The 27,142-nt window shown below is 59.4% G+C and overlaps 2 protein-coding genes across 10 annotated transcripts in view; one reads left to right on the top strand and one right to left on the bottom strand.

Moving 5' to 3' along the window:
• The window catches only part of EPHX1 (epoxide hydrolase 1), a 34,200-nt gene extending 33,626 nt beyond the window's left edge, over positions 1-574 (top strand). For all 3 annotated transcript variants that reach the window (XM_059412909.1, XM_059412907.1, XM_059412908.1), the window contains exon 9: positions 159-574. In XM_059412909.1, coding sequence (XP_059268892.1) covers positions 159-360 — 202 coding nt within the window. In that variant the 3' untranslated portion in view covers positions 361-574. The remainder of the gene's footprint in view (positions 1-158) is intronic.
• On the bottom strand, positions 543-26,538 carry TMEM63A (transmembrane protein 63A). 7 transcript variants are annotated; one of them, XM_059412900.1, is made up of 24 exons: positions 26,023-26,538; positions 22,929-23,111; positions 20,968-21,464; positions 19,295-19,374; positions 18,163-18,229; positions 17,258-17,295; positions 15,178-15,320; positions 13,873-13,924; positions 13,543-13,690; positions 13,024-13,094; positions 10,942-11,022; positions 10,644-10,767; positions 10,421-10,554; positions 8,931-9,068; positions 7,706-7,859; positions 5,718-5,824; positions 5,507-5,593; positions 5,019-5,081; positions 4,449-4,611; positions 4,001-4,106; positions 3,400-3,567; positions 2,668-2,783; positions 2,295-2,357; positions 543-1,640 (listed from the first exon to the last, which is right to left on the bottom strand). In XM_059412900.1, the coding sequence occupies exons 3-24, from the start codon at positions 21,151-21,153 to the stop codon at positions 1,515-1,517; spliced, it is 2,415 nt and encodes an 804-aa protein (XP_059268883.1). In that variant the 5' UTR covers positions 21,154-21,464; positions 22,929-23,111; positions 26,023-26,538; the 3' UTR covers positions 543-1,514. The 7 variants fall into 7 exon arrangements, with proteins under 7 accessions (XP_059268883.1, XP_059268888.1, XP_059268887.1 ...); XM_059412905.1 differs by having other exon boundaries at positions 13,543-13,678; XM_059412904.1 differs by having other exon boundaries at positions 20,968-21,455.
• Positions 26,539-27,142: the final 604 nt, after the last annotated feature.

The following is a 27,142-nucleotide window of genomic DNA, read 5'->3' as shown; positions in this document are numbered from 1 at the left end:
GGAATTGAAGAGGGTGTTTAGAACCCTGGGTCTGTCCTTTCCAGCTCCCTGTGGGTGGGCAAACAGACCCCTACTCCCCCGTCCCCAGTCCCCACTGCAGGGGACAGAAGGGGACCAGGATGCCACCTTGCCCGTCAGTGGGATTTCTCTCCTTCTAGGATTAAGGTCCACGTGCCCACAGGCTTTGCTGCCTTCCCTTGTGAGTTAATGCATGTGCCGGAAAAGTGGGTGAAGTTCAAGTATCCGAAACTCGTTTCCTATTCCTACATGGCCCGTGGGGGCCACTTTGCCGCCTTTGAGGAGCCAGAGCTGCTGGCCCGGGACATCTGCAAATTCGTGGGGCTGCTGGAGCAGCGCTGATGCGCGTGGGGCTGGCTGTCACCACAGGTTCCCTGGCTGACAGCTGTCCTCCCCGCCCCAGGGCCCTCCCAAGGAGCAGGGAGACCCCCCTCTTCTCTTTGCAATGATGTATGCCCCACACCTGTCCCCCGCCCCTGCTGGCCCCCTGTTCACTGCCCCCCTCCAGCGCTCCCACACGCATGTCAGTGATGATAAATGATTCTATTCCTAAGAATGGCTGGAAGCAGGTGACATGGGCATACCCGTCCCAAATGGGGAGCCGTCCCCGTACAGCTGGCAGGTTGGGTCTGGGTTGGGGAGGGGGGGGTCCCCACTGGAAAGGGCGGAACAGGCCCGGGCTGGGTGGGGGGCACCGGGACACTCCATCCCCTCCTCATGTCCCTGGCTGCCCAGAGTATGGGGCTGCTGTTGGGGGGGAGGGGGTGGGTGGCAGGGGGCCTGGGCTACCACCCACCTGGCCCCTGTGCCTCTGGCACCCCCTGGAGGCCATGGGAGGCTGCCAGTCCCCATCCCCACAGGGAGAAAAAGAAAGGGGCCACCTGTCCTTCCAGCCAGGTTTGCAGCCCACCCAGCCGGGCCAGGCCCACTGCCTGCCTGTTCCCACAGCAGCTCCCAGATCAGAGGGGGAGGGCTGGACACCAGCCATCGTCTGGACCCCCTCTCCAGCTGGGATCCGCTGCAGGCTTTTTGGTTATTGGCTAGTTGAGGGGTCTTCTGGGGCTGGGCAAGTCGCGTGTCCTCCCTCGTACCAGATTCCGTCACCACAGCAATGGGGCTGTGGGTGCACAATTCCAATATGGGATTCTGCCCCAAATGCCCAGGGACGGCATCCCAGCTACAGAGCTGGACGTTTGTGCAGGAGGGGGACCTGGAAATGAGCCGGGTTCAGAGCTGCTCAGCTCCCGTCCCCTCTGCTGTGGCCAGGAAGGCCAGTGCTCACCACCCAATGGCAGTCTCAGCCTGCCCCCTTGGCCAAGGGCAAGAACACCTTTCCGGTTCCATCGCTTAAGAGCAGCTGTGCTTAAAACAGGTGGGAAGTCATCCTGGGCTCGGCTGGGGCCTGAGTCAAGCCACCTTCCCGCCTGGGTCTCCTCTCCTGGCTCCGAGTCTGGCCCGGCAGCCCTCAGGCCTCCTGGTAGGCAGGTATGCTGTTGTCACTGTCCCCGGGGCCCTGGGACAGTCTCGCTGATGCTGTGGATGGCGCCATAGGTCTGCTGCTGCTGCGGGGACAGGGCTGTCCTCTCTGAGGACAGGCCGCTCAGAATCCGGGGCACGTAGGGCTGCCAGCAAACAGGGGAGGAGGGGCTGAGTGCTTGGAGCATGGGGCGCAGGGGGAGCCGGGCATGAGACTCTGAACCCGCTCCTCCCCTGCTTCCTGCTGCGAGGCCCCAGAGCCCAGTAAAGGGGACTCAGGCCCTCCACCTGTACTGCCTCCTCCCCTGTCTGCAGGGGCAGGTGACCTCCAGGAATGCATCTTTCTGAGAACACTCTCCCCACTGGGGCTGGTCTGAGGACAGACATACAGGCCCAGGGAAGGCAGGGACAGGAGAGAAGGCTGCTCTACCCTGAGTCTCTGGCAGGGACCCTGGGGGCCTCCCACGGCAGGCACTGGGGCCACCCTGTTTCCTGCACACTTTCGCAGCCACAGGCCCCTACCACACTGCCCTGGGAGAGGCCTGAGTGCAGGGGGCATGAAACCTGCAGAGAAGGAACCAGGGGGTGGGGCGGCATCTTGGCCAAATGTGGCTTCACCGGCATCAGCAATCACTTCTGGAATGTGGCTTTACCAGTGCCGGTGAAGCATCCCGTGGGACTAGGGATTCCTTCTGGAACTGTGGCTGCCACATGATTGAGGCACTTTTGTGTGCGCCAGCCCCCCGGCCCTGCCCCAGGGAGCCCCCCAGGCTGGTGGCTGGGGAAAAAGGAGAACTTACCGTGAAGGCTGCTGGCCTGGGGGCATCTGCCTCACTTCCTCTGTCACTGGCAGAGTCCTCCGTCTGCAGATGACAGCAAAGACTCACCGTGATCAACAAAACCCATCTCCCTGAACCAGCAGCCTCGGAACAAACCGACGGTTACCACCTGGGATGACAGTACTGGCGGGCACCAAACTCCCTGCAGCAGGCTGGGGGAGCTGGCCGCTCGGGGGGTTGGGGGGAGGGGAGGGAAGCCACACATGGCACCCAGCCACCCATGCCTTCCCCATGTTTAAATAAAACATGGACAAGACTGCCCACAGGCTGGGCTGTGACAAGGTAGGGACTGCCCCCACCAGCTCCCCACCCACGTCCCCGTGGAACCCCTTACCCTGTAGTTCAGTGGGCTGAGGTGCTTGAAACATCCGAAGCAGGTGTAGGCCACGCAGACCAAGATGGTGAGCAGCACGACCAGGAGCGTAAACAGGGTGAGGGGGGTCCTCAGACCTGGGGACAAAGGGACGCCAGCCATGCTGGGGGGGAGAGGGGCCACAGCTGGTGCGGCAACCACGTGGAAACTCTCCCGAGGCCAGGAGGGTGTCATCTAGCCAGGAGCAGCGGGAGAGGGACCCGCTGAACGGCTGGCTCATCCCTGGTCATATTTCAGGAGCTGGGACCCCAAGCCCCGCTTCCTTGCTGGGCCGGCTCCCTGGCAGCTCCATGCCCTGGGCTAGGTGGGATGGAGGCCCCCTCCCCCGACCAGGGCTCCATCACAATCCTTCTGCCTTTTTCATAGGCTGAGAGTGGCCGCTTCTCCTCCCATGGGCCCCCACTTCTGCACTGTGCTGAAGACCTGGGCCCACCCGCACCCCAAACGGCAGCCTTCACCAGCTTGTCCTCTCTGGTTCAGGCCTTCTCTGTAAGGTTTCTCCACTGACATGGGGTCCCCGGGGTCCCCTGGGCTCCAGCCAGCTCTGGCCCTGCTGCCCCCACCAGCCCTTGTCCGGGACCCATGTTGCGATAGGGCACCCCAGTGAGGAATCTGACCAGCCGGTGTGCACGCAGCACCGTGAGCCCCACTCCGCTCCCCCCGCAGCCCGCCCTGGTCAGAAGGGCCCCTCACCCAGGCGCAGGAAGGAGAAGAAACAGAGCCAGAAGAGGCAGAGGATGGGCGCAGCCAGAGCCTGGTTCACGGCTGCCAGGTGGATCCTCTTCTCTAGCTTGGCCGGGAGGTAGGCAAAGTAGAGGTTGTGCCGGTCCACCATGTGCTTGAGCAGGATGTAGATGAGGCCTGCGGAGGTGGGGCTGTGAGCAGCAGGCCCGGCTGGGCCACCCCAGCCACAGGCCCACCACCTCCTGCTTCCCGGGACTGGCTCCGCAGCCTGCCCATTTGGAACCCAAGTAGGATGTCTAATATATAAATATATACATATTTTGGTGCCGAAACCTGGGAACCTGATGTTTACTTTAGTGGCAAGACCTTGGTCTCCAAGGTCAAACGGTCCCCAGTCCAAATCCAGGTCTGCTCCTCACTGCGTCCCACTTCATCGCTGGGTTTCATCAGCAAAAGGGGGACAGAAACCACACCTGCCTCGCAGCCCGTGTGGCACGTGGCGGTGAGATTCCGGTGGTGTGCAGCGGCACAGGCCTGGCTGAGTGCGGGCGGCCCACTGCAGAGCCGTTCCAGCAGAGGGTGACCCAGCACCCCACCCCCAGCCACTCACCGAAGGGTGCGATAATGGGGCAGGTGATGCTGTAGGCCATGATGACCGTGAAGACACACAGCACCCACGCGTACATGGCGCCGAACTCGTACTGGAAGGCCTGGGTCTGGGTGGAGGGGTGAGGAGCTCAGTCTGGGCTGCCGGGGGACAGCGCGGGGACAACTTCCGAAACAGGAGGCGCACAGCTACTCCCACCTCTTGGGGATCCCTTCTGCCCTCCGCAAACCCCCAGCCTCCCTGGGCTCCCACCCAGGCCACCCAGGGCCACGAGGATTCGCGGGCCTTTTGGGTGTCTCTCATTCTGATCAGGGGTGCTCAGGACAGACAGGCAGTGACCCCAACCCGCAGGCTTGAGGGTCAGGCCCCCCATGGAGCCACACAGCATGGCACAGAGGCTGGGGTCCTGGGGGCAGTCTACATCCAGGCCCCACCCGCTGCGCCCCTGTACCTGCTTGACATTCCTGCGGTCGGCTGCCGTCTTGGCCATGAACATGCGGAAGGTGTAGAGCACCAGGCCTGGCAGCCGGAGCAGCTCCATCCCGTTGCCGATGAAGGCCGAGGCGATGACGTAGTTCACGAAGAAGGCACCCTGGTCAGGCAGGAAGACGCACCTGCGGGGCCGCCGGTGGGTGGGGGGATGAGCCGAGGCCAGGAGCCTCTCTCCCACCACGGAAGGAGCCTCCAGGGCTCATTGTTCCTCCCTCCCCAGGTGGCTCACTCTCAGGAATAAGTCTCAAAGAACGAACAAGACGGCCACTAATGGAGTTCCGCCCTCAGAGACGACCCACATTTAGGCACAGTTGGCACAGAGTGGATCCCCTCCCCCCATGCCCACCGAAGGCTCTGCCCGGGCTGGGAGGGGTGCTGGGGAGGTGCTGGGCCCCGAGGCCACTAGAGGAGAGGACTGTCCCAGAGTGTGCTCTGGACTACCCACCCCCCCACACACTGCCCCAGCCGAGCCCCCGGGAGATGTGTCCCAGGGACGGTGGCTCCCAAATGCGGCGCGGCCAACACCTACTCCAGCCTGATGTAGCCTTCTGAGGAAGTTTTGTCAAAGAGCCACCGGAAGAAAAAGTCCAGACTGGGGGGAAAAAAAAAACGAGGGCCATGAGAATTTCTGTCCAGCTCTCGCTGCACTCACCAGGCGTTTTCACAATTTTTCTGCTCAAAGCATCAGGCAGGACCTCCAGGTCCAGGTTCCTTGTCTAAGACGCCACTTAACTGCAGGGTAACTGGTCAGGCCGCTCTCCCAGCAACTCCCTCCCTTAAAACAGATTCTCCGTTCCCTACGAGGAAGGTCCGAGCTCTGTTTTGCTCTCAAGCTTCATTTAAGGAAGAGACCTCATCTCCAGAAGAATCTGTGAGCCCCACAGCACCTCGAGTGGGTAGGACGGGCGTGGATGTTGTCAGAGATGTGCGCGCCCCACCCCCAGACCATCTCCCCTCTACCGGGACCGGCGGAGGGGACCACCAACGTGAACTCTCAGAGGTGGTGGCAGGGGTTACCTGGTGAGGCCCAGGGAAGGCAGGATCAGCACCATGAAGATCAAAAATATGTAGACTTTTGACATCATGATCCGGTTCTCTCCAGACCTGCAGGAAGCTGTAGGTGGGTCCTCCCAGCCCCCCAGGTGCTCCAGGTGCCCAGAAGGCCCCTGCTGGGAGGGGGAAACCCTACCCTGGGGGTGGGGGCTGGGCACTCGCGGTGCTCACTCACTTGGTCCAGTGAGACTCCAGCAGTGTGGAATAGTACACGACGGTGGGGAGCAGGGCTGAGAAGGACCAGAGCAGGAGGGTCGGGAAGAACTGGCTAATGATGGGGTCCTGGAAAACAAGGGCCACGGAGGAGACAGGTGGAGGGGCCATGGGCACCGTGACATCCCCCGGAGCCGACATGGGCCTTAGACGGGGTGTGTGTCCCATGACGTTGGCCGAACAGGCCGTAACCGGCCTGGACGGGAGTAAAGCTCTTCGAAGTGAAGCAAGGAACTTCACAGGCAGCCCCCATCGCCTCTGGGCCCCCTGATACACAACCAGCAGTGGCTGCCAAGGGAGGTGGGCACACCGAAGCCGGGCGCCTTGGGGCAGCCACCCACTCAGCCCCGCCTGCCCAGTGGGGACCCCATCCCGTGTGAGCTCACAGCACCCACGATTATCATCACATGGGCTTATAGACTCAACACTTTCCTTGATAAAATGAGCATAACCATAGAAAATCTGGTGAAAACCAAGTGGCATACTTCAGAAACTCGATAAAGGCCAATTTCTAGAAAATGCTATTGAATGAGGGGCACCTGGGTGTTACAGTCGCTTGAGATTCCAACTTCTGGTTTTGGCTCAGGTTTCACCTTAGGGTCATAGGATCGAGCCCTGAGTCAAGCTCCACACTCAGTGGGGTCTGCTTGGGATTCTCTCTCCCCTCTGCCCCTCCCCCACCTTCTCTCTCTCTCTCTCTCTCTCTCTCAAATAAATAAATAAATAAATCTCTGTAAAAATGTTACTGATAGGGTGCCTCAGTGGCTCAGTGGGTTAAGCCTCTGCCTTCAGCTCAGGTCATGATCTCAGGGTGCTGGGATCGAGCCCCACATCCGGCTCCCTGCTCAACAGGGAACCTGCTTCCCTTCTCTCTCTGCCTGCCTCTCTGCCTACTTGTGATCTCTGTCCATCAAATAAATAAATAAATAAATAAATGTTACTGAAATAGACGAGACTAAATTAACTACAGAACAGCCATGGACCGTAGATCTGGGAGGGGTCTGTCCTCAGAATGGTGGCCAGTGTCTGCAGATCCCTGTTTTACTGTAAGAAACCCAAACTGGTTTATGGAGAACAGAAAAGGGGGCTCCGCTCCACCTCCGAAGAACAGGCCTTGGCCACACGTCCCAAGATCGGCAAAGGTATGAACATTTACCAGCTTTAATTCTAAAGCAAAACTGCTTATTGTTCGTTGTGTATTTCTTTATTCTCATACCACGTCAGGTAGGAGAGCTCCAAGTACACATAAGCTCACGGTGGGGCCAGCCCCGCAGCCCGAGAGGGTGCTGAGGCAGGTACTCTCACTCCAGCCGTTGGACGAAAATCCAAGGCTCAGAATTCACCAGCCAGCGACCGCACAGCAAGGACCAACCCCGTGTGCCTTCCCAGAGCGCGACTCACGGAACACCAAGAGGAATTGGAAAAAAGAAAAACAACTTAGGGTCCAGCAGAGCTAATTATGGGACACCAATGCCTTTTTAAGCAGATGACCATTTAGGGAGTGTCTGGCTATTTTTGATTTATCTAAGATTTTAAAACTTCATCGGTTTCCTATCTAGGCTCAATGGTTTTGTAACAAAATTATTAGATGCCGGAAGATGACAGGGACAACTGCCATCCCAATGCGTGAAGCATGTGTCCCTCCTTTCTACCGCCCCCCCCCCCCAGCGCCCTTCCACACAGGAGTCAGCCACTGGTCTGGCCTGGGGGACACGTAGGGGAGCTGAGTTGTGTACAGGGGGCCATTGGCGAACCTGGAGCATGATGCGGGGATGAGGACAGCCTGGCAGAGGCCCTGGCAGGAGCGTCCACTATGCACCTGCACCGCTGGCCTCACGCCTGCTCAGAACCACTGCTCCCAGCTCAGTGCTGTCCCTTGGCTCCCGATCCGCCCACCACACCTTCTCGCCACCCTCCCCACAGCAGAGGCCTTGCAGCACAGTCACTCACGTTCAGCTCGTGGATGGGTTTGGTGACATTGAACTTGTCTATGGTGGACAGGATGATGGAGGGCGTGGTCAGGAAAAACAGTCCCACGAAGAGCGTGAAGTTGATACCCAGCCACTGGAACCACCAGCGGAAGCCCTGGATGGACAGGTTCTTCCTGCAGGGGGAGGACACAGGCCCCGGAGGCTTATCTCCCGGGCTCTGGCTGCCTGCTATGCCAGCAGCAGCCCCAGAGTAGGTGGGTCAGTGGGTCAAATTTAGACACAGCAAGACACCGAGCAGAGGACTCCGGTGGGGGTGCTTGTTTTGACCTCAGGGGTACAGACAAGCACTCTGTACTGACCCTTAGCTTCAGCCATGTCAGATCTGGGGTCCCCAGCCACAGCGTCAGGGCCAGAACCCACCAAAGAGGTCCCGTGAGCACCCAGGCAGAAAAACGAGGCTCTGGCCTAGGACTGCCAAGCCATGTCTGCAGTCCTGATGACTAGTTACACATCCTCCCCAGTGGGGCTAGAGCTGGGTGCAGGGACGGGGAGGCAGGGGACAGCAGGGCCTGGGCCCCACCCTGCCACAAACAGACAAACCACCCTAAGGTTGGTAAGCCCTGGGACACAAGGAGCAGAACTGTCGGAGGCTGGTAGAGATGAGCACCTAAACGTTGATCTCAGCAGGGGGAGGCAGTACTGAGGCCAACTGTGCTGGGCCTCTCCTGGCGCTCTCCTCACCCCTGCATCATGCTGCAAGCTCATTGATGGCCTCGTGGACACAGCTCAGCTCCCCTGCATGTCCCCCAGGCCAGATGTCTGTCACCTGACTGAAGCCTGCACGGGACCAGGGCAGTGGATGGGGGATGGGGGACAAGAGCCAGAAGCTAGCCCTGCTGCTGAGCCTTGCAGGGCCCAGTCCCAACTAAGTAACATACTTGCATTTCAAAGATACTAAGTATGAAAAAGAGAAACATCTCAACTGATAAGTTGAGAAAAGTAACTGATCATGTGTAGAAATGATACTATTTTGGATAGCTGGGATTCATGGGAGTGAAGTCTAGGGCGTGGACAAGCCCTCCCCCGACCTGTCGCACACACACCACGCCCCCCCCCCCATGCCCCAGCACTGGTCCAGAGAGGAGCAGGGGCCACATGCCAGCCTCCCTGACCGCCAGCTCCCGCCCGGGCTTCCCGGTGACCCGGCAGGCCCAGCAGGCACCTTCCTTGTCCCAGGGGCTCACCAGCAGATGTCCTCGGGGTAAGTGGCAAAAGCCACTGTCCATTTGGAGGTGCGGAGCTCCCCGCTGCAGGAGGACGGCTGGGGCTCGCCTTTGCACCGCAGGCTCTGACACTTACAGGCATTGAAGTCCTTCAGGATGCTGCCAGGGAAAGCAGAAGTGGCCAGGGTCTGTATGGGGACCACGTACACACATGGCAGAAGGGACCCAGTGAAAGCGGGGGGCCCCAGGGCAAGGGACCTTGGCTTTATTAGTTTATTACAGGTGATGCTAAGAAAATCCATGCCTGGCACACTCTGGGGAGGATTCTAATCCCCAGAACAACCCGGTAAGCCAGGGAGGACTTCTGCTTCACAGATAGAGAAACTGAGGCTCCACCACCCAGCTGTGTGCCCCCTCTGTCTGACTGCCTCCATGTCTTACAGACTTCAAGATAATACAGGTTATAAACTTCAGTCTCATTGTATCTATGATATTGCTAATATCATACCTACTAAAGCTGTTCACTGTAATAAAATTCAATCAAAAAGGCAGCTAGGTCAGACGGAAACATTCCGCTATTTTGGGTCATAATATTCACTATATGCTAGGGAAAAAACTTGCTCCAGTCTCCTCCTAAATTCCGTGCCTGAGAACCACTGCTGCATATATTTTTTTATGCCGTTGCACGGCCTCGATCTGCGGCTCTTCCCCGGGCCACTCCCTCTGCCAAACCCGCACACTGGCACACTGTGGGCACATCCTGCAGCCAGGCCAGGGTTTCACCAGCCTTCCCCCTACTCCCTCCTGCTCTGACACCCTCCCCAGGACAGCCACATCACTCCTTGCCATCTCCGTGCCCCCCACTCTTGCCTCAGAACACCCTCTTTCCACGGGTCCCCTCCTGGCTCTAGCCTTGAGGCAGGGTCTGTTACTGGGTCCATGCTGCCCACAGAGAAGACAGGGGAAGGGGCATCTGTGTGGCCACCTGCTGTCACCAGCGCTCTCCTGACCCCAGGCACGGGACTGCTTTGGGAGCGAGCACCCCATGCCAGCCTACAAACTGCAACCCTCCCCAGGCCTCAGCTCAGCAACAGGGAGTTCCAGAGTGCCTGGTGGGGTGGTGGTGTGCATTTGTACACGGATGGGCATCCTGGGCACAGAAGAAGATCTGTGGTCCAGAGTAGACATCTGAAGGAGGGCAGCGTCTGTTCTGCTGGGCAGAACACTGGACAGAGGCAACAGGATCCCTGGGGCATCTGGTGAGAGCCCAGCAGGAAGGTAAGTCTGCGTCAAGCTGAGAGGGGCTCAGAAGAGTCACCCCTGCCCAGCCATCACACACACATGGGCTGGGATGACCGGGGGCGTGCAACGTCCCCAGCCACACCCAGGAAAGGAGATGGAATGCCACTAGCAAATCCAAGGGATGGGTTCCGTAGGACCACCTGCATCCAACAGGGACAGCAAGTCACCTGCAGGGGGACCAGAGTTGGCTGGGGAAGAGTCCCACTCACTAAGTGGCCATGGACTTCTCCTGGAAGGTGACAAAGGCCATCCCCAGTGGCCTCTCCTGGACCCGGCGCTCCTCCTCCATGATCCTCTCGGTCAGCCTGTCCTTCAGACGCGTGTAGTAAGCGATGGCATCCTCCTGCCGGCGGACACACCCCCTGGTGACCAGGCAGTCAGCATGGGGGTTGGGGACCACACAGCGCACTCCTGCAGGGGCCGGGCCCTTACCCACTCACAGCCGGGCACTTCGCAGCAGCAGAACTGGCCACAGGGCCTGGGGTTGATCAGGGTCCACTGGCCTGTCTTTGCTCGTAGGCTCGTGTAATAGCTCAGGCTCTTCTCTGTCTTCTTCCTGCCGGGGGCACGGGGTGGGGTGGGGGGGCAGTGAGGGAACATCGGCCTCGGACACCAGCCGCCACACCACACCCAGTCGCCACCAGACCCGAGCAAGAGAGGGGCAGAGCCGCCCTCCTGCCTTCCCCAGGGCCAGCAGGGGAGAGGGACCCTAGGCCAGCCCCCCTCTTACCTCTCCCTGCACAGGGACAGCAGTCTGGCCACGTTGTAGCACAGCTGGACGTCCAACACCTCACATGTGGGATACGCGTCCCTGTGCCCAGAAAGATGCCTGTTGGACAAGAGGACCCCCCAGGGCGGGGAGACCCCCCAAATCTCCACTGCTTTTATTTTTGTGCTAACAAAGACCTCTTTTCTCTTTGTCTTTTATCAATGGGGGAAATTTTTGAAATTTAATACAAAGAGGCCTTTTCTAAGAGTATGAAAGTCACTGCAAGTGACAGGTTTAGACCCTCATGGCTTTACATCAGCGGGTGCTTGTGGCCAAGGCTGGACACCACAGCTGACATTCTCCACCCACCCAAGGGAAGACATTTATCGTTGGCTCTAAGTCACGTCGACCTTGGACCCCTGAAGTTCTATCCAATCTGTGACCCTTTTGAAGGTCACAGACCTTTCAGGTTTAATGAAAGCAAAGGACCCTCAGCCCAGAAAATGTCTGCAACCTTGTTAACCATCCTAGGAAGATTGTGTCTACTTATACGCAGGCTGTGAGCATCCTTGCCATTGACCAGGGACTGGTAGGGGCTGATTTCATCCTCATCGTAACCTGGGAGGTTTCATCCCCATTTTCCAGTTGAGGAAAATTGCGCTGGACAGGTTATAGGACCAGTGCCCCAGGCCACATGGCTAGTGACTGTCGGGTACCGCGATCTGCCTCTGGGCAGCCCTGCCGTACCGCGTGACCTTCCCTCCCCTGACACACATAATCCACCCCCACCATACGCCAGGCACACTTCCGGGTACATCTTTGTAGAGACAAAGCCCATGTCAGTCATTGATTTGAACAGCAGGACAAGCCTGGGTCCCAGGAAGATCACTGGGGAAGAGAACCCCAGCGTGAGCACCCCAGCCACAAGGCAGATGCCAGGTCGGGCCCCAGGGGTTGCTGCAGCCCTAGGTACCAAAAAAGCCACCTCAACTGGGAGAGCTCCGACCCAGGGTCTGCGTGGTAGGAGGGGGCTTTTCTTGGCTAAGGTTATACAACAAATGACACAATTGCCTTCCGTGCTGCCCAGCAGGGCCCCTCGGGAGCTGTTTCAAGGAACAGAGAAAAAGAACGCCAGTATGATGTTTACATAAAAGAGTACTTCTAGGGGCGCCTGGGTGGCTCAGTGGGTTAAAGCCTCTGCCTTCAGCTCGGGTCATGATCCCAGGGTCCTGGGATCGAGCCCCACATCGGGCTCTCTGCTCAGCGGGGAACCTGCTTCCTCCTCTCTCTCTGCCTGCCTCTCTGCCTACTTGTGATCTCTATCTGTCAAATAAATAAATAAAATCTTTAAAAAAAAAAGAGTACTTCTAAAATACTTGGAGCTGCTAAAGAGGTTAGTCAATAACTTGTAAACACTCGCTTTACATCTCTGCGTAGTTCTTCACAAATGGTGCTATGCTACATGGTCCTCTGCCCCAGCCCGCTCTACAGATTACTGACCACTGAGCTGGTGGGAGTGAGGACAGACTCCCTCACCTGCAGCCCAGGGGGTCCAGGGGCCTCTGCACCTGCTCTGTGCCCCCCAATCCTGCTGCTTCACTGCTGACCATGCGCACACCTCCTCCCCACCCCATCACCTGCAAGAGCCCTGGGGCAGGTGCTCAGTGGGCGCTGCGGAGATGGAGGTCCTGCCAGGGAGAGGTTGGACTCACTGAATGGTGAACTCTGTGAGGACAGGGCCCCGGACACACATGTCCCCTGCCCAGATGCCTGTGCATGTAAGAACCCGCCCCCGGCCCTCCCCTTCGGAGACAAGCTCTGTCTCGGGCATCAGACTCCCCACAGCTGATGCTGAGGCGCCCAGGGGAGGTCATCTTCCTGGTGCTCTCCAGCTGTTTATTTGCCCCTACACCTTGGCCTCCCCTCTAGCTACTATGGTCACCTGGGGCGGCCATGGTGGCGGGCAGAGGACAGGCCAACCCAGCTGGAATCCTTGCGTGCCACCAGCAGCCACGTGATGCCCGTGTGGCAGGGCCAGGCCCTGCTCAAGGTCTCCCAGTCCCCGGATAGGACATGGAGTGCTCCCCGAAGGCACTTGCTCACCGGAAGTGGTTCTCCACGGTCTCCTTCTTGGTGTCTCTCGGGAGGCCTGTGATGAACAGGGTCCGCCTCACCTGCCAGAGAAATACCCCAGGGAGAGAAGTCAGAGGGGCAAACCTGTCTGCAGGCAGGCGCCACTCTGCAGCCCTGTTCCAGCCTCCCCAAAGAACACAGTGGGAGCTCGGGAGGCTCAGGTGCCCTCCTGCCGCCTGGCCAAGGCCAGACAGCTGTCATTGCCACGGAACCATCTTGCAGACTGCACAAAGAGTACCCTGCCACAGCAGTCCTGCGAGCCTCCCTTGCATGACAAGACAGGGAGAAGGAACCCAGAGAGGGTGAGTGACTCAAATGTGGTCATACAGCAGGTAAGAGGAAAACCCAGGCCTGGAACCAACTCACAGGCATTCCTGTGCCCCCATCTAGCTGTGGCTGACAAAGAGAGAGGGCTTTTCGCATAGGCCTGGGGCATCGCCAGGGGCACCGCAGGGCTCCAACTCCCCCGGTGCCCCCAGCCACACTCACCAGGCTCTCTTCCTTGTACCAGATGGACTGGGTGTGGTGCCGCATGAAGCCCACGGTGAGGATGAGGTAGAGGACAGCGAAGATGGTGTGCAGCCACAGAAGGTCATCGCTGGGGGTGTGCGGCGGGGAGCACCACCTGCCGTGAGTGCTGGCTCCCCAGCCAGCGTGCAGGTGCAAGGACTGGGCCACACGCCCCAGCCACGGAGGGGCTCTCACACATCTGCCCACTGGCTAAGGACTCTCTGGCCGAGCCCGGGCCCCAGAGCCTGACTTCCCTTTGGTGGGTGCCCCCCCCCCCCCCCCCCCCGTCATCCCCCGCCCCATACTCACTTGGTCTGCAGGTTTGCTATCGTTGTCCTCCCAAAACTGTAAGGGTCTTTGTCTGCAGAAAAGGAAGACGCTTAGTCCCAGGATCAGGCTGGGGGAGGGGAACGGGGCCCAGTCACCTTGGTGTGCGGCCTCAGGCCCGTCAGAGGACCTTGACTGTCTGTCCAGTCATTCCAAAGCCCCACCAACCAAGGCCTCTGCTGAACCGACAGCTTCTTCCCAACCCACCCCGTGGAAAAGTCAACGTTGGAATTCCTCTTGCTCGGAGATTTTAAGATTAAGGAATCTTAAAATCAGGGGCGCCTGGGTCACTCAGTCGTTAAGCGTCTGCCTTTGGCTCAGGTCATGATCCCAGGGGGCTGGGTTTGAGCCCCGCATCAGGCTCCCTGCTCAGTGGAGAACCTGCTTCTCCCTCTCCCACTCCCTCTGCTTGGTTACTCTCTCTCTCACTGTGTCTGTCTCTGTCAAATAAATAAATAAAATCTTAAAAAGAAAAAAGAAAATTTAAAATCACCCTAAGCTGGGCCCAACACCAAGCTGGGAATCACTGGGCAAAAGAAGTGCGTTCTTGGGGTGCCTGGCCGGCTCTGTCAGCAAAGCAAGCAACTCTTGATCTTGGGGTCATGAGTTGGAGCCCCAGGGCGGGTAGAGAGTTTACTTAAAAAAAATTTTTTAGGGGCGCCTGGGTGGCTCAGTGGGTTAAGCCGCTGCCTTCGGCTCAGGTCATGATCTCAGGGTCCTGGGATCAAGTCCCGCATCAGGCTCTCTGCTCAGCAGGGAGCCTGCTTCCTCCTCTCTCTCTGCCTGCCTCTCTGCCTGCTTGTCATCTCTCTCTGTCAAATAAATAAATAAAATCTTTAAAAAAAATTTTTTTTTAAAGGAAAAGGAAAAAAGTGGATTCATGATGGCATTTTGGAAGCTGGCTTCCTGCAGTTGCTGAGAAACATTGTTCTGATTTTGGCTTTGAGCATGACCAACATCTTCCAGATCCACTAATTACGGCCTCTAGATTGCGTGGGGGCAGGAGAGTGTAAAACACCCTCCAAAAGCTCAATTTGACAAATCTTGGGGTTTTAGTCCTCGAACTGGGACAGAATCAGAAATTGACATAGGGGGAGGGGACACAGCTATTGGCTGGGGGGAGGGGCGGGTTCTTCTCCAGACCTTGAGGCACAGGGGAGGGTTCCGGGAGTCACCTCGAGGACTCCTCACGTCTGAATGCCAGCAAGAGTCCCAGGGTTCTGCCCTATCACAGGGACACCTGTGGCTCTGCCCCGGCCCAGGTCGCACCAGATGAGGTGTCATTACCCAGCAAGTCGCCCGAGAGGTTGACAGGCAGGATGACGCACAGGGACAAGCAGCTGACCACCACCAGCAGGAAGATGATGTGTCTCTGGAAGGACAGGTAGTGGATGGCGTCCTCCCCACACCACTCCAGGATCTGGTCATCGCTGGCCAAGACACACACATGGAATCTCCGTGAATGGCAGTGACAGGCCCAGCCACAGCTGACCTCACCGGATTCTCGGGACCAGCCCGGGAGGTGGGTTCCCATCCCAACCCGGTGTTCTACCTACGAGGACACGGAGGCGCCACCAGCGTCCCCGGTCACACAGCTTGTGTGGGGACTCCGAAGCCTGCCCCCACGGCAGCACACCCGGGAGCCATCTGTGCACGGGCGAGGTGTGGAAACTCAGTGCCCACCACCGCCCCGCTGCTGTGAATAAGCAAAGCCACTGACAACGGGGCTGCTGGGGCTCTCCTCTTTCCCAGGGCTCCCTCGGGTCATCTGTGAGGCAGGGGGGAGCCGGTGCCGGAAGCACTGCAGGGCTCTCGGGTCCTCTGCCACCCCTCCCCCTCCCTGCATCCTGCTGGGGCTTCACAGGGCCTCCACCCTTTCCTGGGTCCCATATCTGAAAGCTCTGGCTGGCTTGGGGACCTGGAAAATTCCAGAGGCTGACAGCCAGACCTCTGTGCCAGGAGGCAGAAGGGGGATTTCCCTCTTTCCCACTCTCCAGACAGGGAGGTGCCCCAGGGAGCCAGGCTCCCGAAAGAGGGTGGGAAGGGTAGTGATGAAGACTCAGAACAATGAATGAGCGACGCTCATCCACGGTGTTTCTGGGGACGTGCCTCTGACTTCTCACTGGGAGAGGCAACTTTAATCTGAGGGGCCTCCCTGAATGCCCGCTGTAATGTTGGCCATGAGCAGCTGTTAGAATTTAGTTGTAGCCTCAACAACGTCGAAGTGTTGTCCTTTCTGAGACAGGAACAGGAGAAAACTCCGGGGAGTGGACATGGGAAACACGTCTGACACAGTGTCACAGTGACAAAGCAGGATACACGGTGATCCCCGCGACAGCCCTCCATGAGAAACGTGTGTCCCTGCGCGCGGGGGGGTGGGGGACTGGAGGGGACACGGAACCAGAAAAACAAGGCATAGGGAGAGAATCCGGCCTCAGAGCCAATCTGCCCACTGCTGTTGTGGGTTACCATGGAAATGATGAGTCAGTGTCCTCTGCTGCTCCTCTGGGTGGTGGCTGGGGGGGGGGGGGTCCCCAGCCCAGGGGCGGGGGCATGACCAGAGAGCAGCCAACCAAAGACCACACCCTGGGCATGGGGGGGGAGGCAGGGAGTGGAGGGTTCTAGGCAACCTCAAATTTGTTCTCACTGATTCTTTTCCTTACGTGGTGGATTTTTTGCGTGGAGTATGTGTGACTTACAGTGTCAGGAGAAATGTCTCCTAGTGACACGATTCTGCAGTGGCAGAGAAGGATGGAATTGGCAGATGCCCCTCTCCCACGTCATCCTGGGCCCCCTCCTATAGTTGGGGAAGGTGAGGCCCAGAGAGAGGGATGTCCCCAGCACCCCATAACTGCCACGTATCATCAGTTCTGAGAGGTCCTTCCCATATCTGGGTGCCCCCAAAGGATGCTCCCTGCGAATGCAGCAGACCCTAGCTGGATAGGAATTTTCCCGCAGCCCCCACATCTTAAAAACAAGGCAATTTTTAACCCAATGAGGTGAATGTACTAAAGCATCATTATTTCTCCTCTTTGCACCAAATTAGACACAGAAGCCTGCTGGGTAGAGCCTCTGGCCAGGCGTGTCCATGTTAGATACTAAGGAGGCATCACTCCCACCTAGAGCCCCAAAAATCAGCTTTTGTGAGCTTCTTCAGGGAACATCCGGGACCCCCAATTCTCAGCCCCCACATCCTACTTTGGACCTGAGCTGAGAAGCAGCGAAGAGACCCCGTCTCAGGGTCGGGCCATTTTGGCCTTTCCTCCTCGTTGGTCAAATACGCAAAAACCTACCCGAGAAAGACAGTCAGCCAGACACCCCCACACACACACCCTGACACACAGGCCAGCCACTGCACTATACTCACTGCAGGCGGAAGATGGCGGTCAGCCAGGGGCAGCATCCCTGGAAATGCAGAGAACAGGGGTCAGCCATGAACATCTGTGTCTTTGGGAGGCAGATGTGATCATTGTCTGTGACATTAAACAACCCCCTAACCTCCCCTGGCGTGAAAGCATTGCTTTTGTTCCCAATTCAGCAAGCTACCACGTGTCCCCAGAGTGACAGGGTCTCCATGCTCCCACCCCATGCCTGGAACACTTGTAAAAACCTCTCAAGCTTTGACAATTGGCAGAACCATACAGGCTCTAGGGACAAATGCTGAACTTGAAGAGAGAGCTGACAGGAGCTCAGGACAGCTGCAGAGAAGCTTCCGCAGGCTTCTGTTTGGTTGTCCGGAATGACAGGCTGAGACTCGGGACAGATGCAGGGAAATGAGCCTCGTGGATGGGACGGTCCCCCCTCCAGTGGGATTATGGAGGGAAGAGGGGGTCTGTAGTTTTACTGTCCATCGCATCTCTTACAGATAATCCCCCCTAAAGCTGGGCTGTCCCCTGGCTGGGAGACACACAGGTTTGGTCACCATCCTTTCAGGGCAACAGGGCTGGACAGGGCATGGTCCCTGCCCAGAGGTGGCTCAAACCAGCAGCAAGCCCTCAACAAATTGTCGCGCTTGTCCCTGAGTGTGATCACAGAGACGAGTGCTGGGATTACAGGGGATGTGGAGAGCCCCCTGCCGAGAGCTGATCTCGGCCCATGCTCCCCCGAGCTGCATCCTCCCTGTGCACATCCCAGTCTGGCTGGCTTGGGCGGTGTAGGGAAGAGCACCAGCACCCGCCACTCAGGCCGCAGGGTCCCGAGTCAGCTGATGGCGGCCCTCCCCTCCCCCGCCCCCGCCCCTGCCACGGCCGCACCAGTCCCTTCAATACCAACCAGCTCGCTTTCAAAATCTTGTTGCCCCAAAGAGGAAGATGAAGATAATCTCTGGAATCTGGACTCACTAGAAACACAAAAGGGAAGAACCACAGAAAATTCTTTCCCCAGGTCTACACTCCGCGTCCAGCATGCTGCCGCCTCTTCGAGCTCTGGGCCAAAGCCTCAAGCCCGCTGCAGAGCTGGCACAGGGTGTGACACGGCCCGAGGGATGTGCAGACAGGGCGAGGCCCACACCTGCGCACGAGAGTCGTGACACTCCACCTCACAGGGGACGAGGGCCCAGGGCTTAGGCATCAGCAGAACACCCCCGTACCCCATGTCCTGGGGCCCCAGCACTGCCACTCGTCCACATAAAGGGCCTCGGAGCATGGACGTGCGCGATCCATTTCCCCAGGTGTTAAATAGAACTCAGAACAAATGCCATATTCTGTCCGATCCACAGCACCACCAGCTGGCAAACACCAGCACCGAGGCCAAGGAGAAGGCAGGTGTCTGTGCCCCAACCCGCATAACAGACCGTGTTACACCACGGCCCCATGAGCAAGAGTGGCAGGGGTCGTGTGGAGAGCGCCCGAGGAGGCTGGGGAGGCGAGAGTCGGGCGCACGTGCATCTCCCCCACAGCTTCCCATTCTGCATCTGACATAGGATCCAGGCCGTGCGGCAGCAGCTGAGCTTGGAGAGGCTGGCACGCAGGCTTGGAGTCCAATCCCCCCTTGGGTGTCCTGAGCCGTCAGAGCCTAGGGTTGGGGGGTATCAGGCCAAGGGGGGCCCTGCTCCCCTACAGACTCAGCCAACACTGGCTAAGCAGGGCCAGCCCCCCACGCTGACCCCGCACAGGGACAGGGGCAGCTCCCTAACCTGCCTCGCCTCGTCCCAGCCCCAGACTAGCTCATTTCCAGAAAGAGACCCTTGAAAATACTCAAGGTCAGAAAGACAACTTCTCCCTGAAAAGCCCTACATATTCGAGGCAGCTGGGTTTCCTCCGCAGCCTGAAGCCAACAGCTCCTGGAGCGTAGGCCTGGCAGCAAGTGCAATCTAGACTCAGCATCCCCCAGGGGCCGCCAGCCCGTCCCACAGATGGACGGGGGGACACACACACACACACTTGAGGTGACGTGTCCTCGTTACCTGTCAACTTCCGACACCAGTGCAATGCGGCCATAATCCCAGAATCTCCTTCTTATGATGGTAAACACCGAAATTAAACACTAGAAAGAGAAAAGAACTTCTAGTTAGAAAGAGACAGCTGTTTTAGAGGCAAAGCCCATCATCCTAAATCCAGCAGAGCTGGGAGGGCCCAGAGAGTGTGTTGAGCTGCCCAAGGCCACACTGTGGCATGGTCGGTCTGATGCTCTGCGCACCCCCTTTGCCAGCGCCCATCCACACTGCGCTGGGCCTCCTGGGGCCCCCCTCGTCCCACACACCTGCCCCGTTCCCTGCTCTCAGGGCCACCGCAACAGCCACGACTTCCCCAGCCCGGACGGGCCTTCCTTGGCTCCTGAGCAGGAAGACAAGCCCAGACCCCGCAGCTGCCCTGAGGACCAGTCTCCCTTCCCTTCACACAGATGTGCATGTTTGATTCCCAGGTGCAGCACAGCCCTAGGCCAAGCGAGCAGCCGTCAGCCCCTCACTTGGTGTGTGGTTCTCCCGGACAGGCTGCGCCCACCGAGGACCTGCTGCTCTGGGGCCCTGGGCTCATCTCATCTCCCATCCTTTTAGCTGCCCTACACCTCCTCAGACCTGGGCAGGTCTCTCCCTGCTCCCACACAGGTTCCCTCCCTCCAAGTTCAGGGAGGCAGAGACAGCCATTTCCATCAACACAACCCTGCTGCCCGGTCAGGAGCTAAGCTTTTCAATGTGGGTTTTGTCTCCCTAAAGCCAGAACCCCACGGGGGCTGTGCTCCTGCTCCCTGAGGAATTAGCTCCAGGTGGGTGGGGAGTTGGCAACCGTCTCCAGAGGCAGGTGAGTCATGCCTTAGGGTAAACTTGAAGGCTGCTCAGGGTGAACTCCTGCCCCTGCCTTCTTGGGGTGTGGGCATCTCCCACGCACCCACGTCTTCCAGGCCCCGCCGGCTCCCAGGTGCACCCCAGAACATCCCATGATAAAAATCCACTGCCTGCAGACTCCCACCTCAGCCAGGCCCCCTCAGCCACGGCCACCTCTGTCCCAGATGTGTCTTCTTGGCCCGCTGCCCCCACCCATGTCGCACCCCATTTACTCCCATGGGTGCTGTCACGTGTCGGGAGAAGGTATCAGGAAGTGGGTAGGCCAAGGAAGGTGCACCTGACCCCAGCGCCTGCCCCCTGGCCAAAGGTGGGTTGGCACAGGGGAGAAAAGTCGTGTACTACAAACTGGGGGGGTTGGTTTGGGAATGGGGAGGTCTACATGAAAGAGAGGCCACTGTGTGAGCCAGCTCTGAGTAAGGGGGGCCTCTTCCTTAAAAGGCCCAGGACCCAGTGAGGACAGGAGGTGACGTTTCTAACCCGGGAGGTGCGGCCACTCTGATTTGAACCCACACCTTCTGTCCTCCCCTCTCATCCCTGAGGACACCCTTCTCCCGTGGGCCTCCCCACATGACGGGCCACTAACTCAACATCAAGGGCACAACCGCATGGGCTCTTTCCCTGCAAAGCCTGGCGGGATCTTCTCCAGAAATCCCAGAGGAAAGATTCCTGAACCCTGCTGTGCAGAGGAACACACGCAGGTCACAGCCACAGCTGGAGGGCTACACAGCGGGCATCCACACCCAGGTGTGCCTGGCTCCTCACCTGGCCAGGGGGACGGGGGAGGGGCATCTCACCAGGAAGCAAATGACGTCTATGAGCAGGACGGTGGGGACGCCTCCCAAGGTGGCCCCCTGCAGCACAGTGCTGTTCTTGGCTGAGTTGTAGCAGTAGGAGTCGTTGGGCTGGTCTCCGAGGCCCAGCCGCCCACGCAGGGACACCACCTCGGACTGCCACCGCTCCAGGGACCGGGGGCCGGTCATCGCGACTGTCCTCCCTGGAGAGAAAACCTGGGCCAACTGTCAGGGCGTGGGTGCCCCTGCGGTCTCCCGGGCTTGCGCTGGCGGAGCCCAAGGTGGGGGCTGGCAGCAAGGAGCCAGGGAGCAGCTGACACCAGGCCCCGAGCGTCCCGCAGAGCCCACGAGAATAGCTCCATTGTGGGGACCGTGTCAGGCGGGGGGGGGCACTGGTCCGGGACACAGCCGGCAGCCTCCTGGAGCGGACGAATAGGAAGGAGGGGAAGGCCAGGGGCCACTGGGGCCGCCAACTAGAGCATCCGTGGGAGCTGCGGGAGCTCGAGAGGGCAGGCAGGGGACAGACAGGAGGGGGACAAAGATGGGGAGGAAAGCAGGACTGATCAAATAAGGGACACCCAAGGAGGCAACAACAGCGGATCCCCTGGAGCCACAGACGGGCCCCCGGCCCCACTACTCCTGGGCTGTCCAGCCGGGACCTCAGACACAGGCCATTCCATCCACTTGGAACGGAGGCTCGGGGCTCTAACGGAGCGAGAGCGAGTCAGCACAGAGTCGGCCCCAGACCCAGCCTCTTCCTGCAGCGCCACACTCCCCATCTGGCATGATGACAAACGCACGTTAGCTCAGTGACGGCCCAGAAGGGGCAGCCAGAGGAGGCCGAGGCAGGGTGGGGAGCAGGGAGAGTTGGAGGAGGATGGGAGAGACGAGGGGGTTCCTCAGGGACCCCTGCAGCGCAATCCCAGCCCTGTCCTCTCACTCCCCCCGCCCCAGGTACCCTCGGTCTAACTGGAAGGCCCAGCATTAACAAAGCAAATATCACTCCTGGCTGGTTGTTGACCTTTCCTTTCTGAGGCTCCCGGCACTCCCGTGAAGCCAATGGAAACCTCCAGGGTTTGTCTACTGCCACCGAAGGCCCCAGAGTCGGTCCCCAAGTCCTGGCCCCCTTCTCATGCTGTCTGTGGCCGAAAAGCCAGCAGGAATCCTCGGCACCCCTTCCTCAAGCTCCCTCTGCCCCGTCGGGTGAAACTCATTTGTCCAGGGGTCCTGCTAGGTCTGAGATTTCTTTTTCTGTTTTTAAAAAAGATTTTCTTTCTTTCTTCCTTTAAGAGAGGGAGCTCATGGTTGGGGAGGGGTGCAGAGAGAGAGGGAGGGAGAGAGAACCTCAAGCGGACTCCGCGCTGAGCAGAGCGCCCGACACGGGGCTCGATCTCACAACCATGAGATCACGACCCGAACCAAAATCAAGAGTCGGACACTTCACCAACTGAGCCACCCAGGAGCCTCCAGCTCTGATATTTCTAACATGCTACGGAAACAAAAGTCCTGGGGACAAGAAGAAAAGGTACAGACAACCCAACCAGGTGTTCGGTTGGGTGGTCTGGGAATGCTGCTCCAGTGTGTGTGGGCTGGTGAGCACCACTTCTGGCCCCTGGGGATGGCTGGCTGGGGACAGTCTCTCTCTCTCTCTCTCTCTCTCTCTGGGGACAGTCTCTCTCTCTCTCTCTCTCTCTCACACACACACACACACACACAGGAAGAGCAGGAAGGGGGTGAGGTGGCAGGTCCTAGGGCCTGGGAGGATCCCCCAGTAGGCCGAGCCACTTTCTGACCCCCATAAGAGATTTGGCAATGGCTGGAAGATACGAGGCCAGAGCCATGGAGTTGGTGACTCTGAACAGAGTCCTGGAGACTCCTGTGGGAGGCAGATCCTGCGGCTCACCCAGCGGCACCACCCCACAGCAGGGCCTGGCGCCTGCCCCTCCCTCCTGCCCCATACTCACCAGCAGGGAGGACTGTGGGTGCGTCCCTCTGAGAGGTCCTCACTTGGAGCCGGCTCCGGCTTCGGCTCTGGCACACACAGAGGCAGCCCCAGCCGCCTCCCAGGACGCCTCGGGCCTGCTACTCATTTCCTGCAGGGCCTTCCTGACCCCAGGACCGGGGAGCACCAGCCTTCACAGGCTTCCCTAAGGTACACAGGTGGCCCGAGTCACTGTCACGGCCTTCCCCAGCCTGGCACACTGCCCTGTGCTCACACCTGCCCTGAGTCTCTGAACTCAGACACCCACATGGCGCCTCTCGCTCTCCCCCCAGGGGGGCTCCCCCAGCCTGGTCTCCCCCCAGCAACCAGAATTGGTCCTGGGCCCTCCTCTGGACAGCCTGCTCCTCTCTCCTCCTCCAACATCAGCAGCCTCTCCCTTCTTCTCCGGCTCCTGGAACTGCAGGGACCAGGGAGTGTCCCCCTATGAGGGCAGGGGTGGCCGTGGGCTCCAGGTTAGCCCCTGAGTCCAGGACCTCAGCGGGTGCCCAAGGGCAGCTGCTGTCTGAGGGTTAGCATCAGGAGAGGGAACACAGAAGAACAAACAAGGAAGCCTGAAAGCTGATGTGGGAAGAAACTGCAGTGGAGGGAAACCTGGGTGACTCAATGGGTTGACCATCTGCCTTGGGCTCAGGTCATGATCCCAGGGTCCTGGAATCGAGCCCTGCAACTGGCACCCTGCTCAGTGGGGAGCAGTTTCCTGCGTCTTCCTCTGCCTGCTGCTTCCCCTGCTTGTGCTCTCTCTTTCTCTCTGACAAATAAATAAATAAAATCTTAAAAAAAAAAAAAAAAGCTCACAGAAGGAGCACTGTCCCTGGAAGCAGAGGGCCCACAGCAAGAAGCTTCCTGTGCTTCCCCTTCCCCCTCCCCCTCTAGGCACGCCTCTAAGTCACTTTCCTCCTGCCAAACAGGCTCCCTGGGGTGGTTTTACAAAGTTGGGCAAGAGCTCGTGAGGCCAGCCAGCAAACACTGCCAGCCTGGGAGAGAGCCTCGAGGCACCTCAGACTATGGCCCTGCCGGGTCAGCCCCTTCTTGGGGGAGCGCCCAGGTGAGGACAGGACTTTGGAGGCCTGCCGTCCTCTCAGATCTTTCAGCTCCGTTGTGAACTGTCCCTGCACTATACACACGTCCCCTCCAAATTCTGCTGAAACATCACGGTGCCTCCAGAACCAGCCCCCCCCCCACACTGCATCTTCCCGAACAGACAAGCTCTGACCCGACAGCTGGGGGCACAAGCACCACAGGGCAGCCCCACCTGGCTGGGACTGGTGGGGTGAACCAGGAAGTAGCCCCCATGTCCACGCGACCCAGTCTTCCCACTTATAGACCCGCTTAGGCGAATGCCTCATCCGTGGCTCACAGAGAGCTCTCTAGTAACCTGACGGTAGGAGAGGCCAGGGGAATAGCAGGTGACTCAGGCCCCCACCTCCGAGTGCAGCCCTTGTGCACCCCAGAATCTGGCCGTGACCATTGGGAGGAAGGGCTGAATCCAACAGCCGGCCTCAAACTTGCCAACACTAACCCACCAGCCACCTGAGTTGGCAGCCAAGGCAGCCAGGACAGGCCCAGGACCGGACAGGACAGGACAGCCCCAGGACAGGACAGGACAGGATGGTCAGCATCAGCACACCTGACCACGTATACCCTCCTTCCAGAAAAGCCAACAAAATGTGGCAGGAGGTTTGAGCCCTGTCGGGTCCTGTGAGAAGGCCCCATTCAAATTCAGGGTATTTTTATCAGCACAAACTTCCCGACAGCAAGACTACGCACAGCTGCAGCCCTTCAGCCACAGGACCTGACTCAGAGAGGCTTGCCCAGTGAACGAAACGGTCTTAAAGCCCCACCAGACAGGACCCAGGACCCTGGACCGCTGTTTCTCTCCCTAAACACAGCCCGCCAGCCTCAGGGAGGCAGGGCACCCAGAAGAGCACCCTGAGTTCTGCACTTACAGGGCCTCTGTACCATGTTGCTTGGACAAGTGGCTTAAATGCTCAGTGCCTTGACTTCCTTCTCCATAAAATGGGGGCGATGATGTTGTTCCTCTTACAGGGCTGTTGGGAGGCCCACACCTGAGACAGTGCCCATGAAGCACTTAGCCCAGTGAGCACTCAAAAGGTCTGGGTTTTTATTCTAAGTCACTCCTCCAGCTGGTGGGGGACACAATGTCAGCACTCCCTCTAATGTTCAAGAGGGACCTTTCCTTGGGACACTAAACAAACAAGAGATTATTGTGAAGAGGAGGGGGCTTCTGCTTCTCTTCCCATTCTCCTGGAAGCAGCACACTTGGGACTCTGACAGGTGTCAGAGGGTGGGGGAGGGGGAAATACTGGTTGTTCCTGCAGGGAGGGATGATGGGGGAGTCTTTCCCCGACCCCGTGAGTGTCTTCAACCCCGTAGGTGCCAGGGCCTCAGAAGGGCCCCAACGTGTCCCCACACCCACCCCCGCTCCTGTCTCGTGCCCCGGCTGGGACTTGGGGAGCACAGCCCACCGGCCTAACCAGGAACCCCGGGCCCTGTGGACGCTGCTGGCAAGCAGCCCCGCAAGCCCGGCGGAGAAGGAAGCTGGCGGCCACTCGGTCTCCCGCCCCGTGGAGTCCTGCCCTTGAGGACACCGCGTGGGCCAAACAGGGAGGCCAGCCCAGAGTCTCAGGTAGCCAGTCTGATCTGGTCCCCGACCCGGGCGGTTTGGTTTCCTGGCAAAACTCTCCTCACCCTCCCCAGCCCTGGGCCTCCCTCTGGGCATCCGCAGGGCCGCGGCAGGGGTCACTGAGGGACAGTCCCCGGGGCTTCCACCCCCGCCCAGCGGCGGGGGGAACTCGAGCGCCCGCCCCTTCCCAGGCCCGCCACGCAGAGTCGGAGAAAGAAGAGCCCCACCCCGCCCCCACCCTGGCCCCCGGCTGCGCTCCTCGCTCCCCGTCCGGGCTGCAAACTCGGGCTGCCTGGGACTAGACCCCAGGGGAAGGGGAGGGGAGAGGGAGCCTGGGGGCGGGCGCAGTCCGGAGAGGCTGTGGGCCGGGGACCCGACCCCCCGCTCCCACCCTGCGCCCCTTCCTCTCTACCTGCGGCGAAGGCGCGGCGTCTGCACCTGGCCGGCTGGGGCGGCGTCCCAGTCACTCAAAAGTTGTAAAGGGAAACTCCGGCGCCTCCTGCACATGCGCAGAGCCGCGCGCGCCGGCCCCATTGGCGGCCCCCACCCGGCCGCGCGTCACCCCGGCCTTTTCCCCGCCGGACAGCAGCCCCCCGGGAGGACGCGCGGCTCGGCTCCGGGCGGAGGTCGCAGGGCCGCTGGCGACCTCGGGGGCCCGAGCTGCCCAACCGGGTCGGGAGCTCCTTCTCCCCGGAGCGGGGCGGAGCGCACGGGACGGGAGGCAGGGACAGGTCCCGCGCCCTCCCTGGGTTTCCGTATCTGTAGCCCCGGGCCGGGGAGCCCGGAAGCCGGGGAGCCGGGGACCCTCGGAGCTTTCCCGTCACTACCCCTGGGGACCTTCTGGTGGACGCCCTGGCACCCCTCGGGCCTCTCCCACGTCTGAGCTCTCCTCTTTCACTGCCACGTTCAAGGCCTTCTCCGTTCCTCCCTGCCCCTGAATGGCCCGGCCTGTGGCTCTCTGCGGTGAGGTGCACGGGGTGGGAGCCGGGCGCATCTTCCTGCTTCTCCAACAGTTCCCTTCCGTCCCATCTGGACTCCTCCTGTTCCCCCTTCCCCCCCCCACCATCCCAAACACTGTTATTTCCTGGAGTTTGCTTAGGGCCCCTGCACTCAGCCCTCCTGACAAGCGCCTGGGCATCTGTCCTCTCCTGCTGTTACCTCCTGCGGACAAGGGCCTCACAGTTAACCTCCCCCAAGCTCCTGCCCATGGTTGGCTAGACGACTGTATCCTGCCCCCGCCACCCGGCGGCCATACCAGAGTTCTCGGACTGTCTACTGTCTTCCCATCCCTCACGCCCCCATCCTCATTCTTTCCCTGACTCAGTTAATGACACCACCACCTGCCTGATCTGAACTGAGGGGTCCCAGGAAGTGCTAGGCTCTGCCCTCTAGGAAGTTAGAATGGTGAAGCCACTGACCAAGGGGAAAAAGAGAGAGAGAGAGAGAAATGTCCGAATCTTTGATTTCAAAATTGCAGAGAGGAAAGGGATTTCTAAACTTGACTTTCAGTAGATGAAATTTATTTCAAAATC

The sequence above is a fragment of the Mustela nigripes genome, chromosome 10, assembly GCF_022355385.1.
Source record: "Mustela nigripes isolate SB6536 chromosome 10, MUSNIG.SB6536, whole genome shotgun sequence".
In the NCBI taxonomy this organism is placed as follows: domain Eukaryota; kingdom Metazoa; phylum Chordata; class Mammalia; order Carnivora; family Mustelidae; genus Mustela; species Mustela nigripes.
The sequence above is the reverse complement of the archived record's forward strand: the minus strand, read 5'-3'. Positions and strand labels throughout refer to the sequence as shown.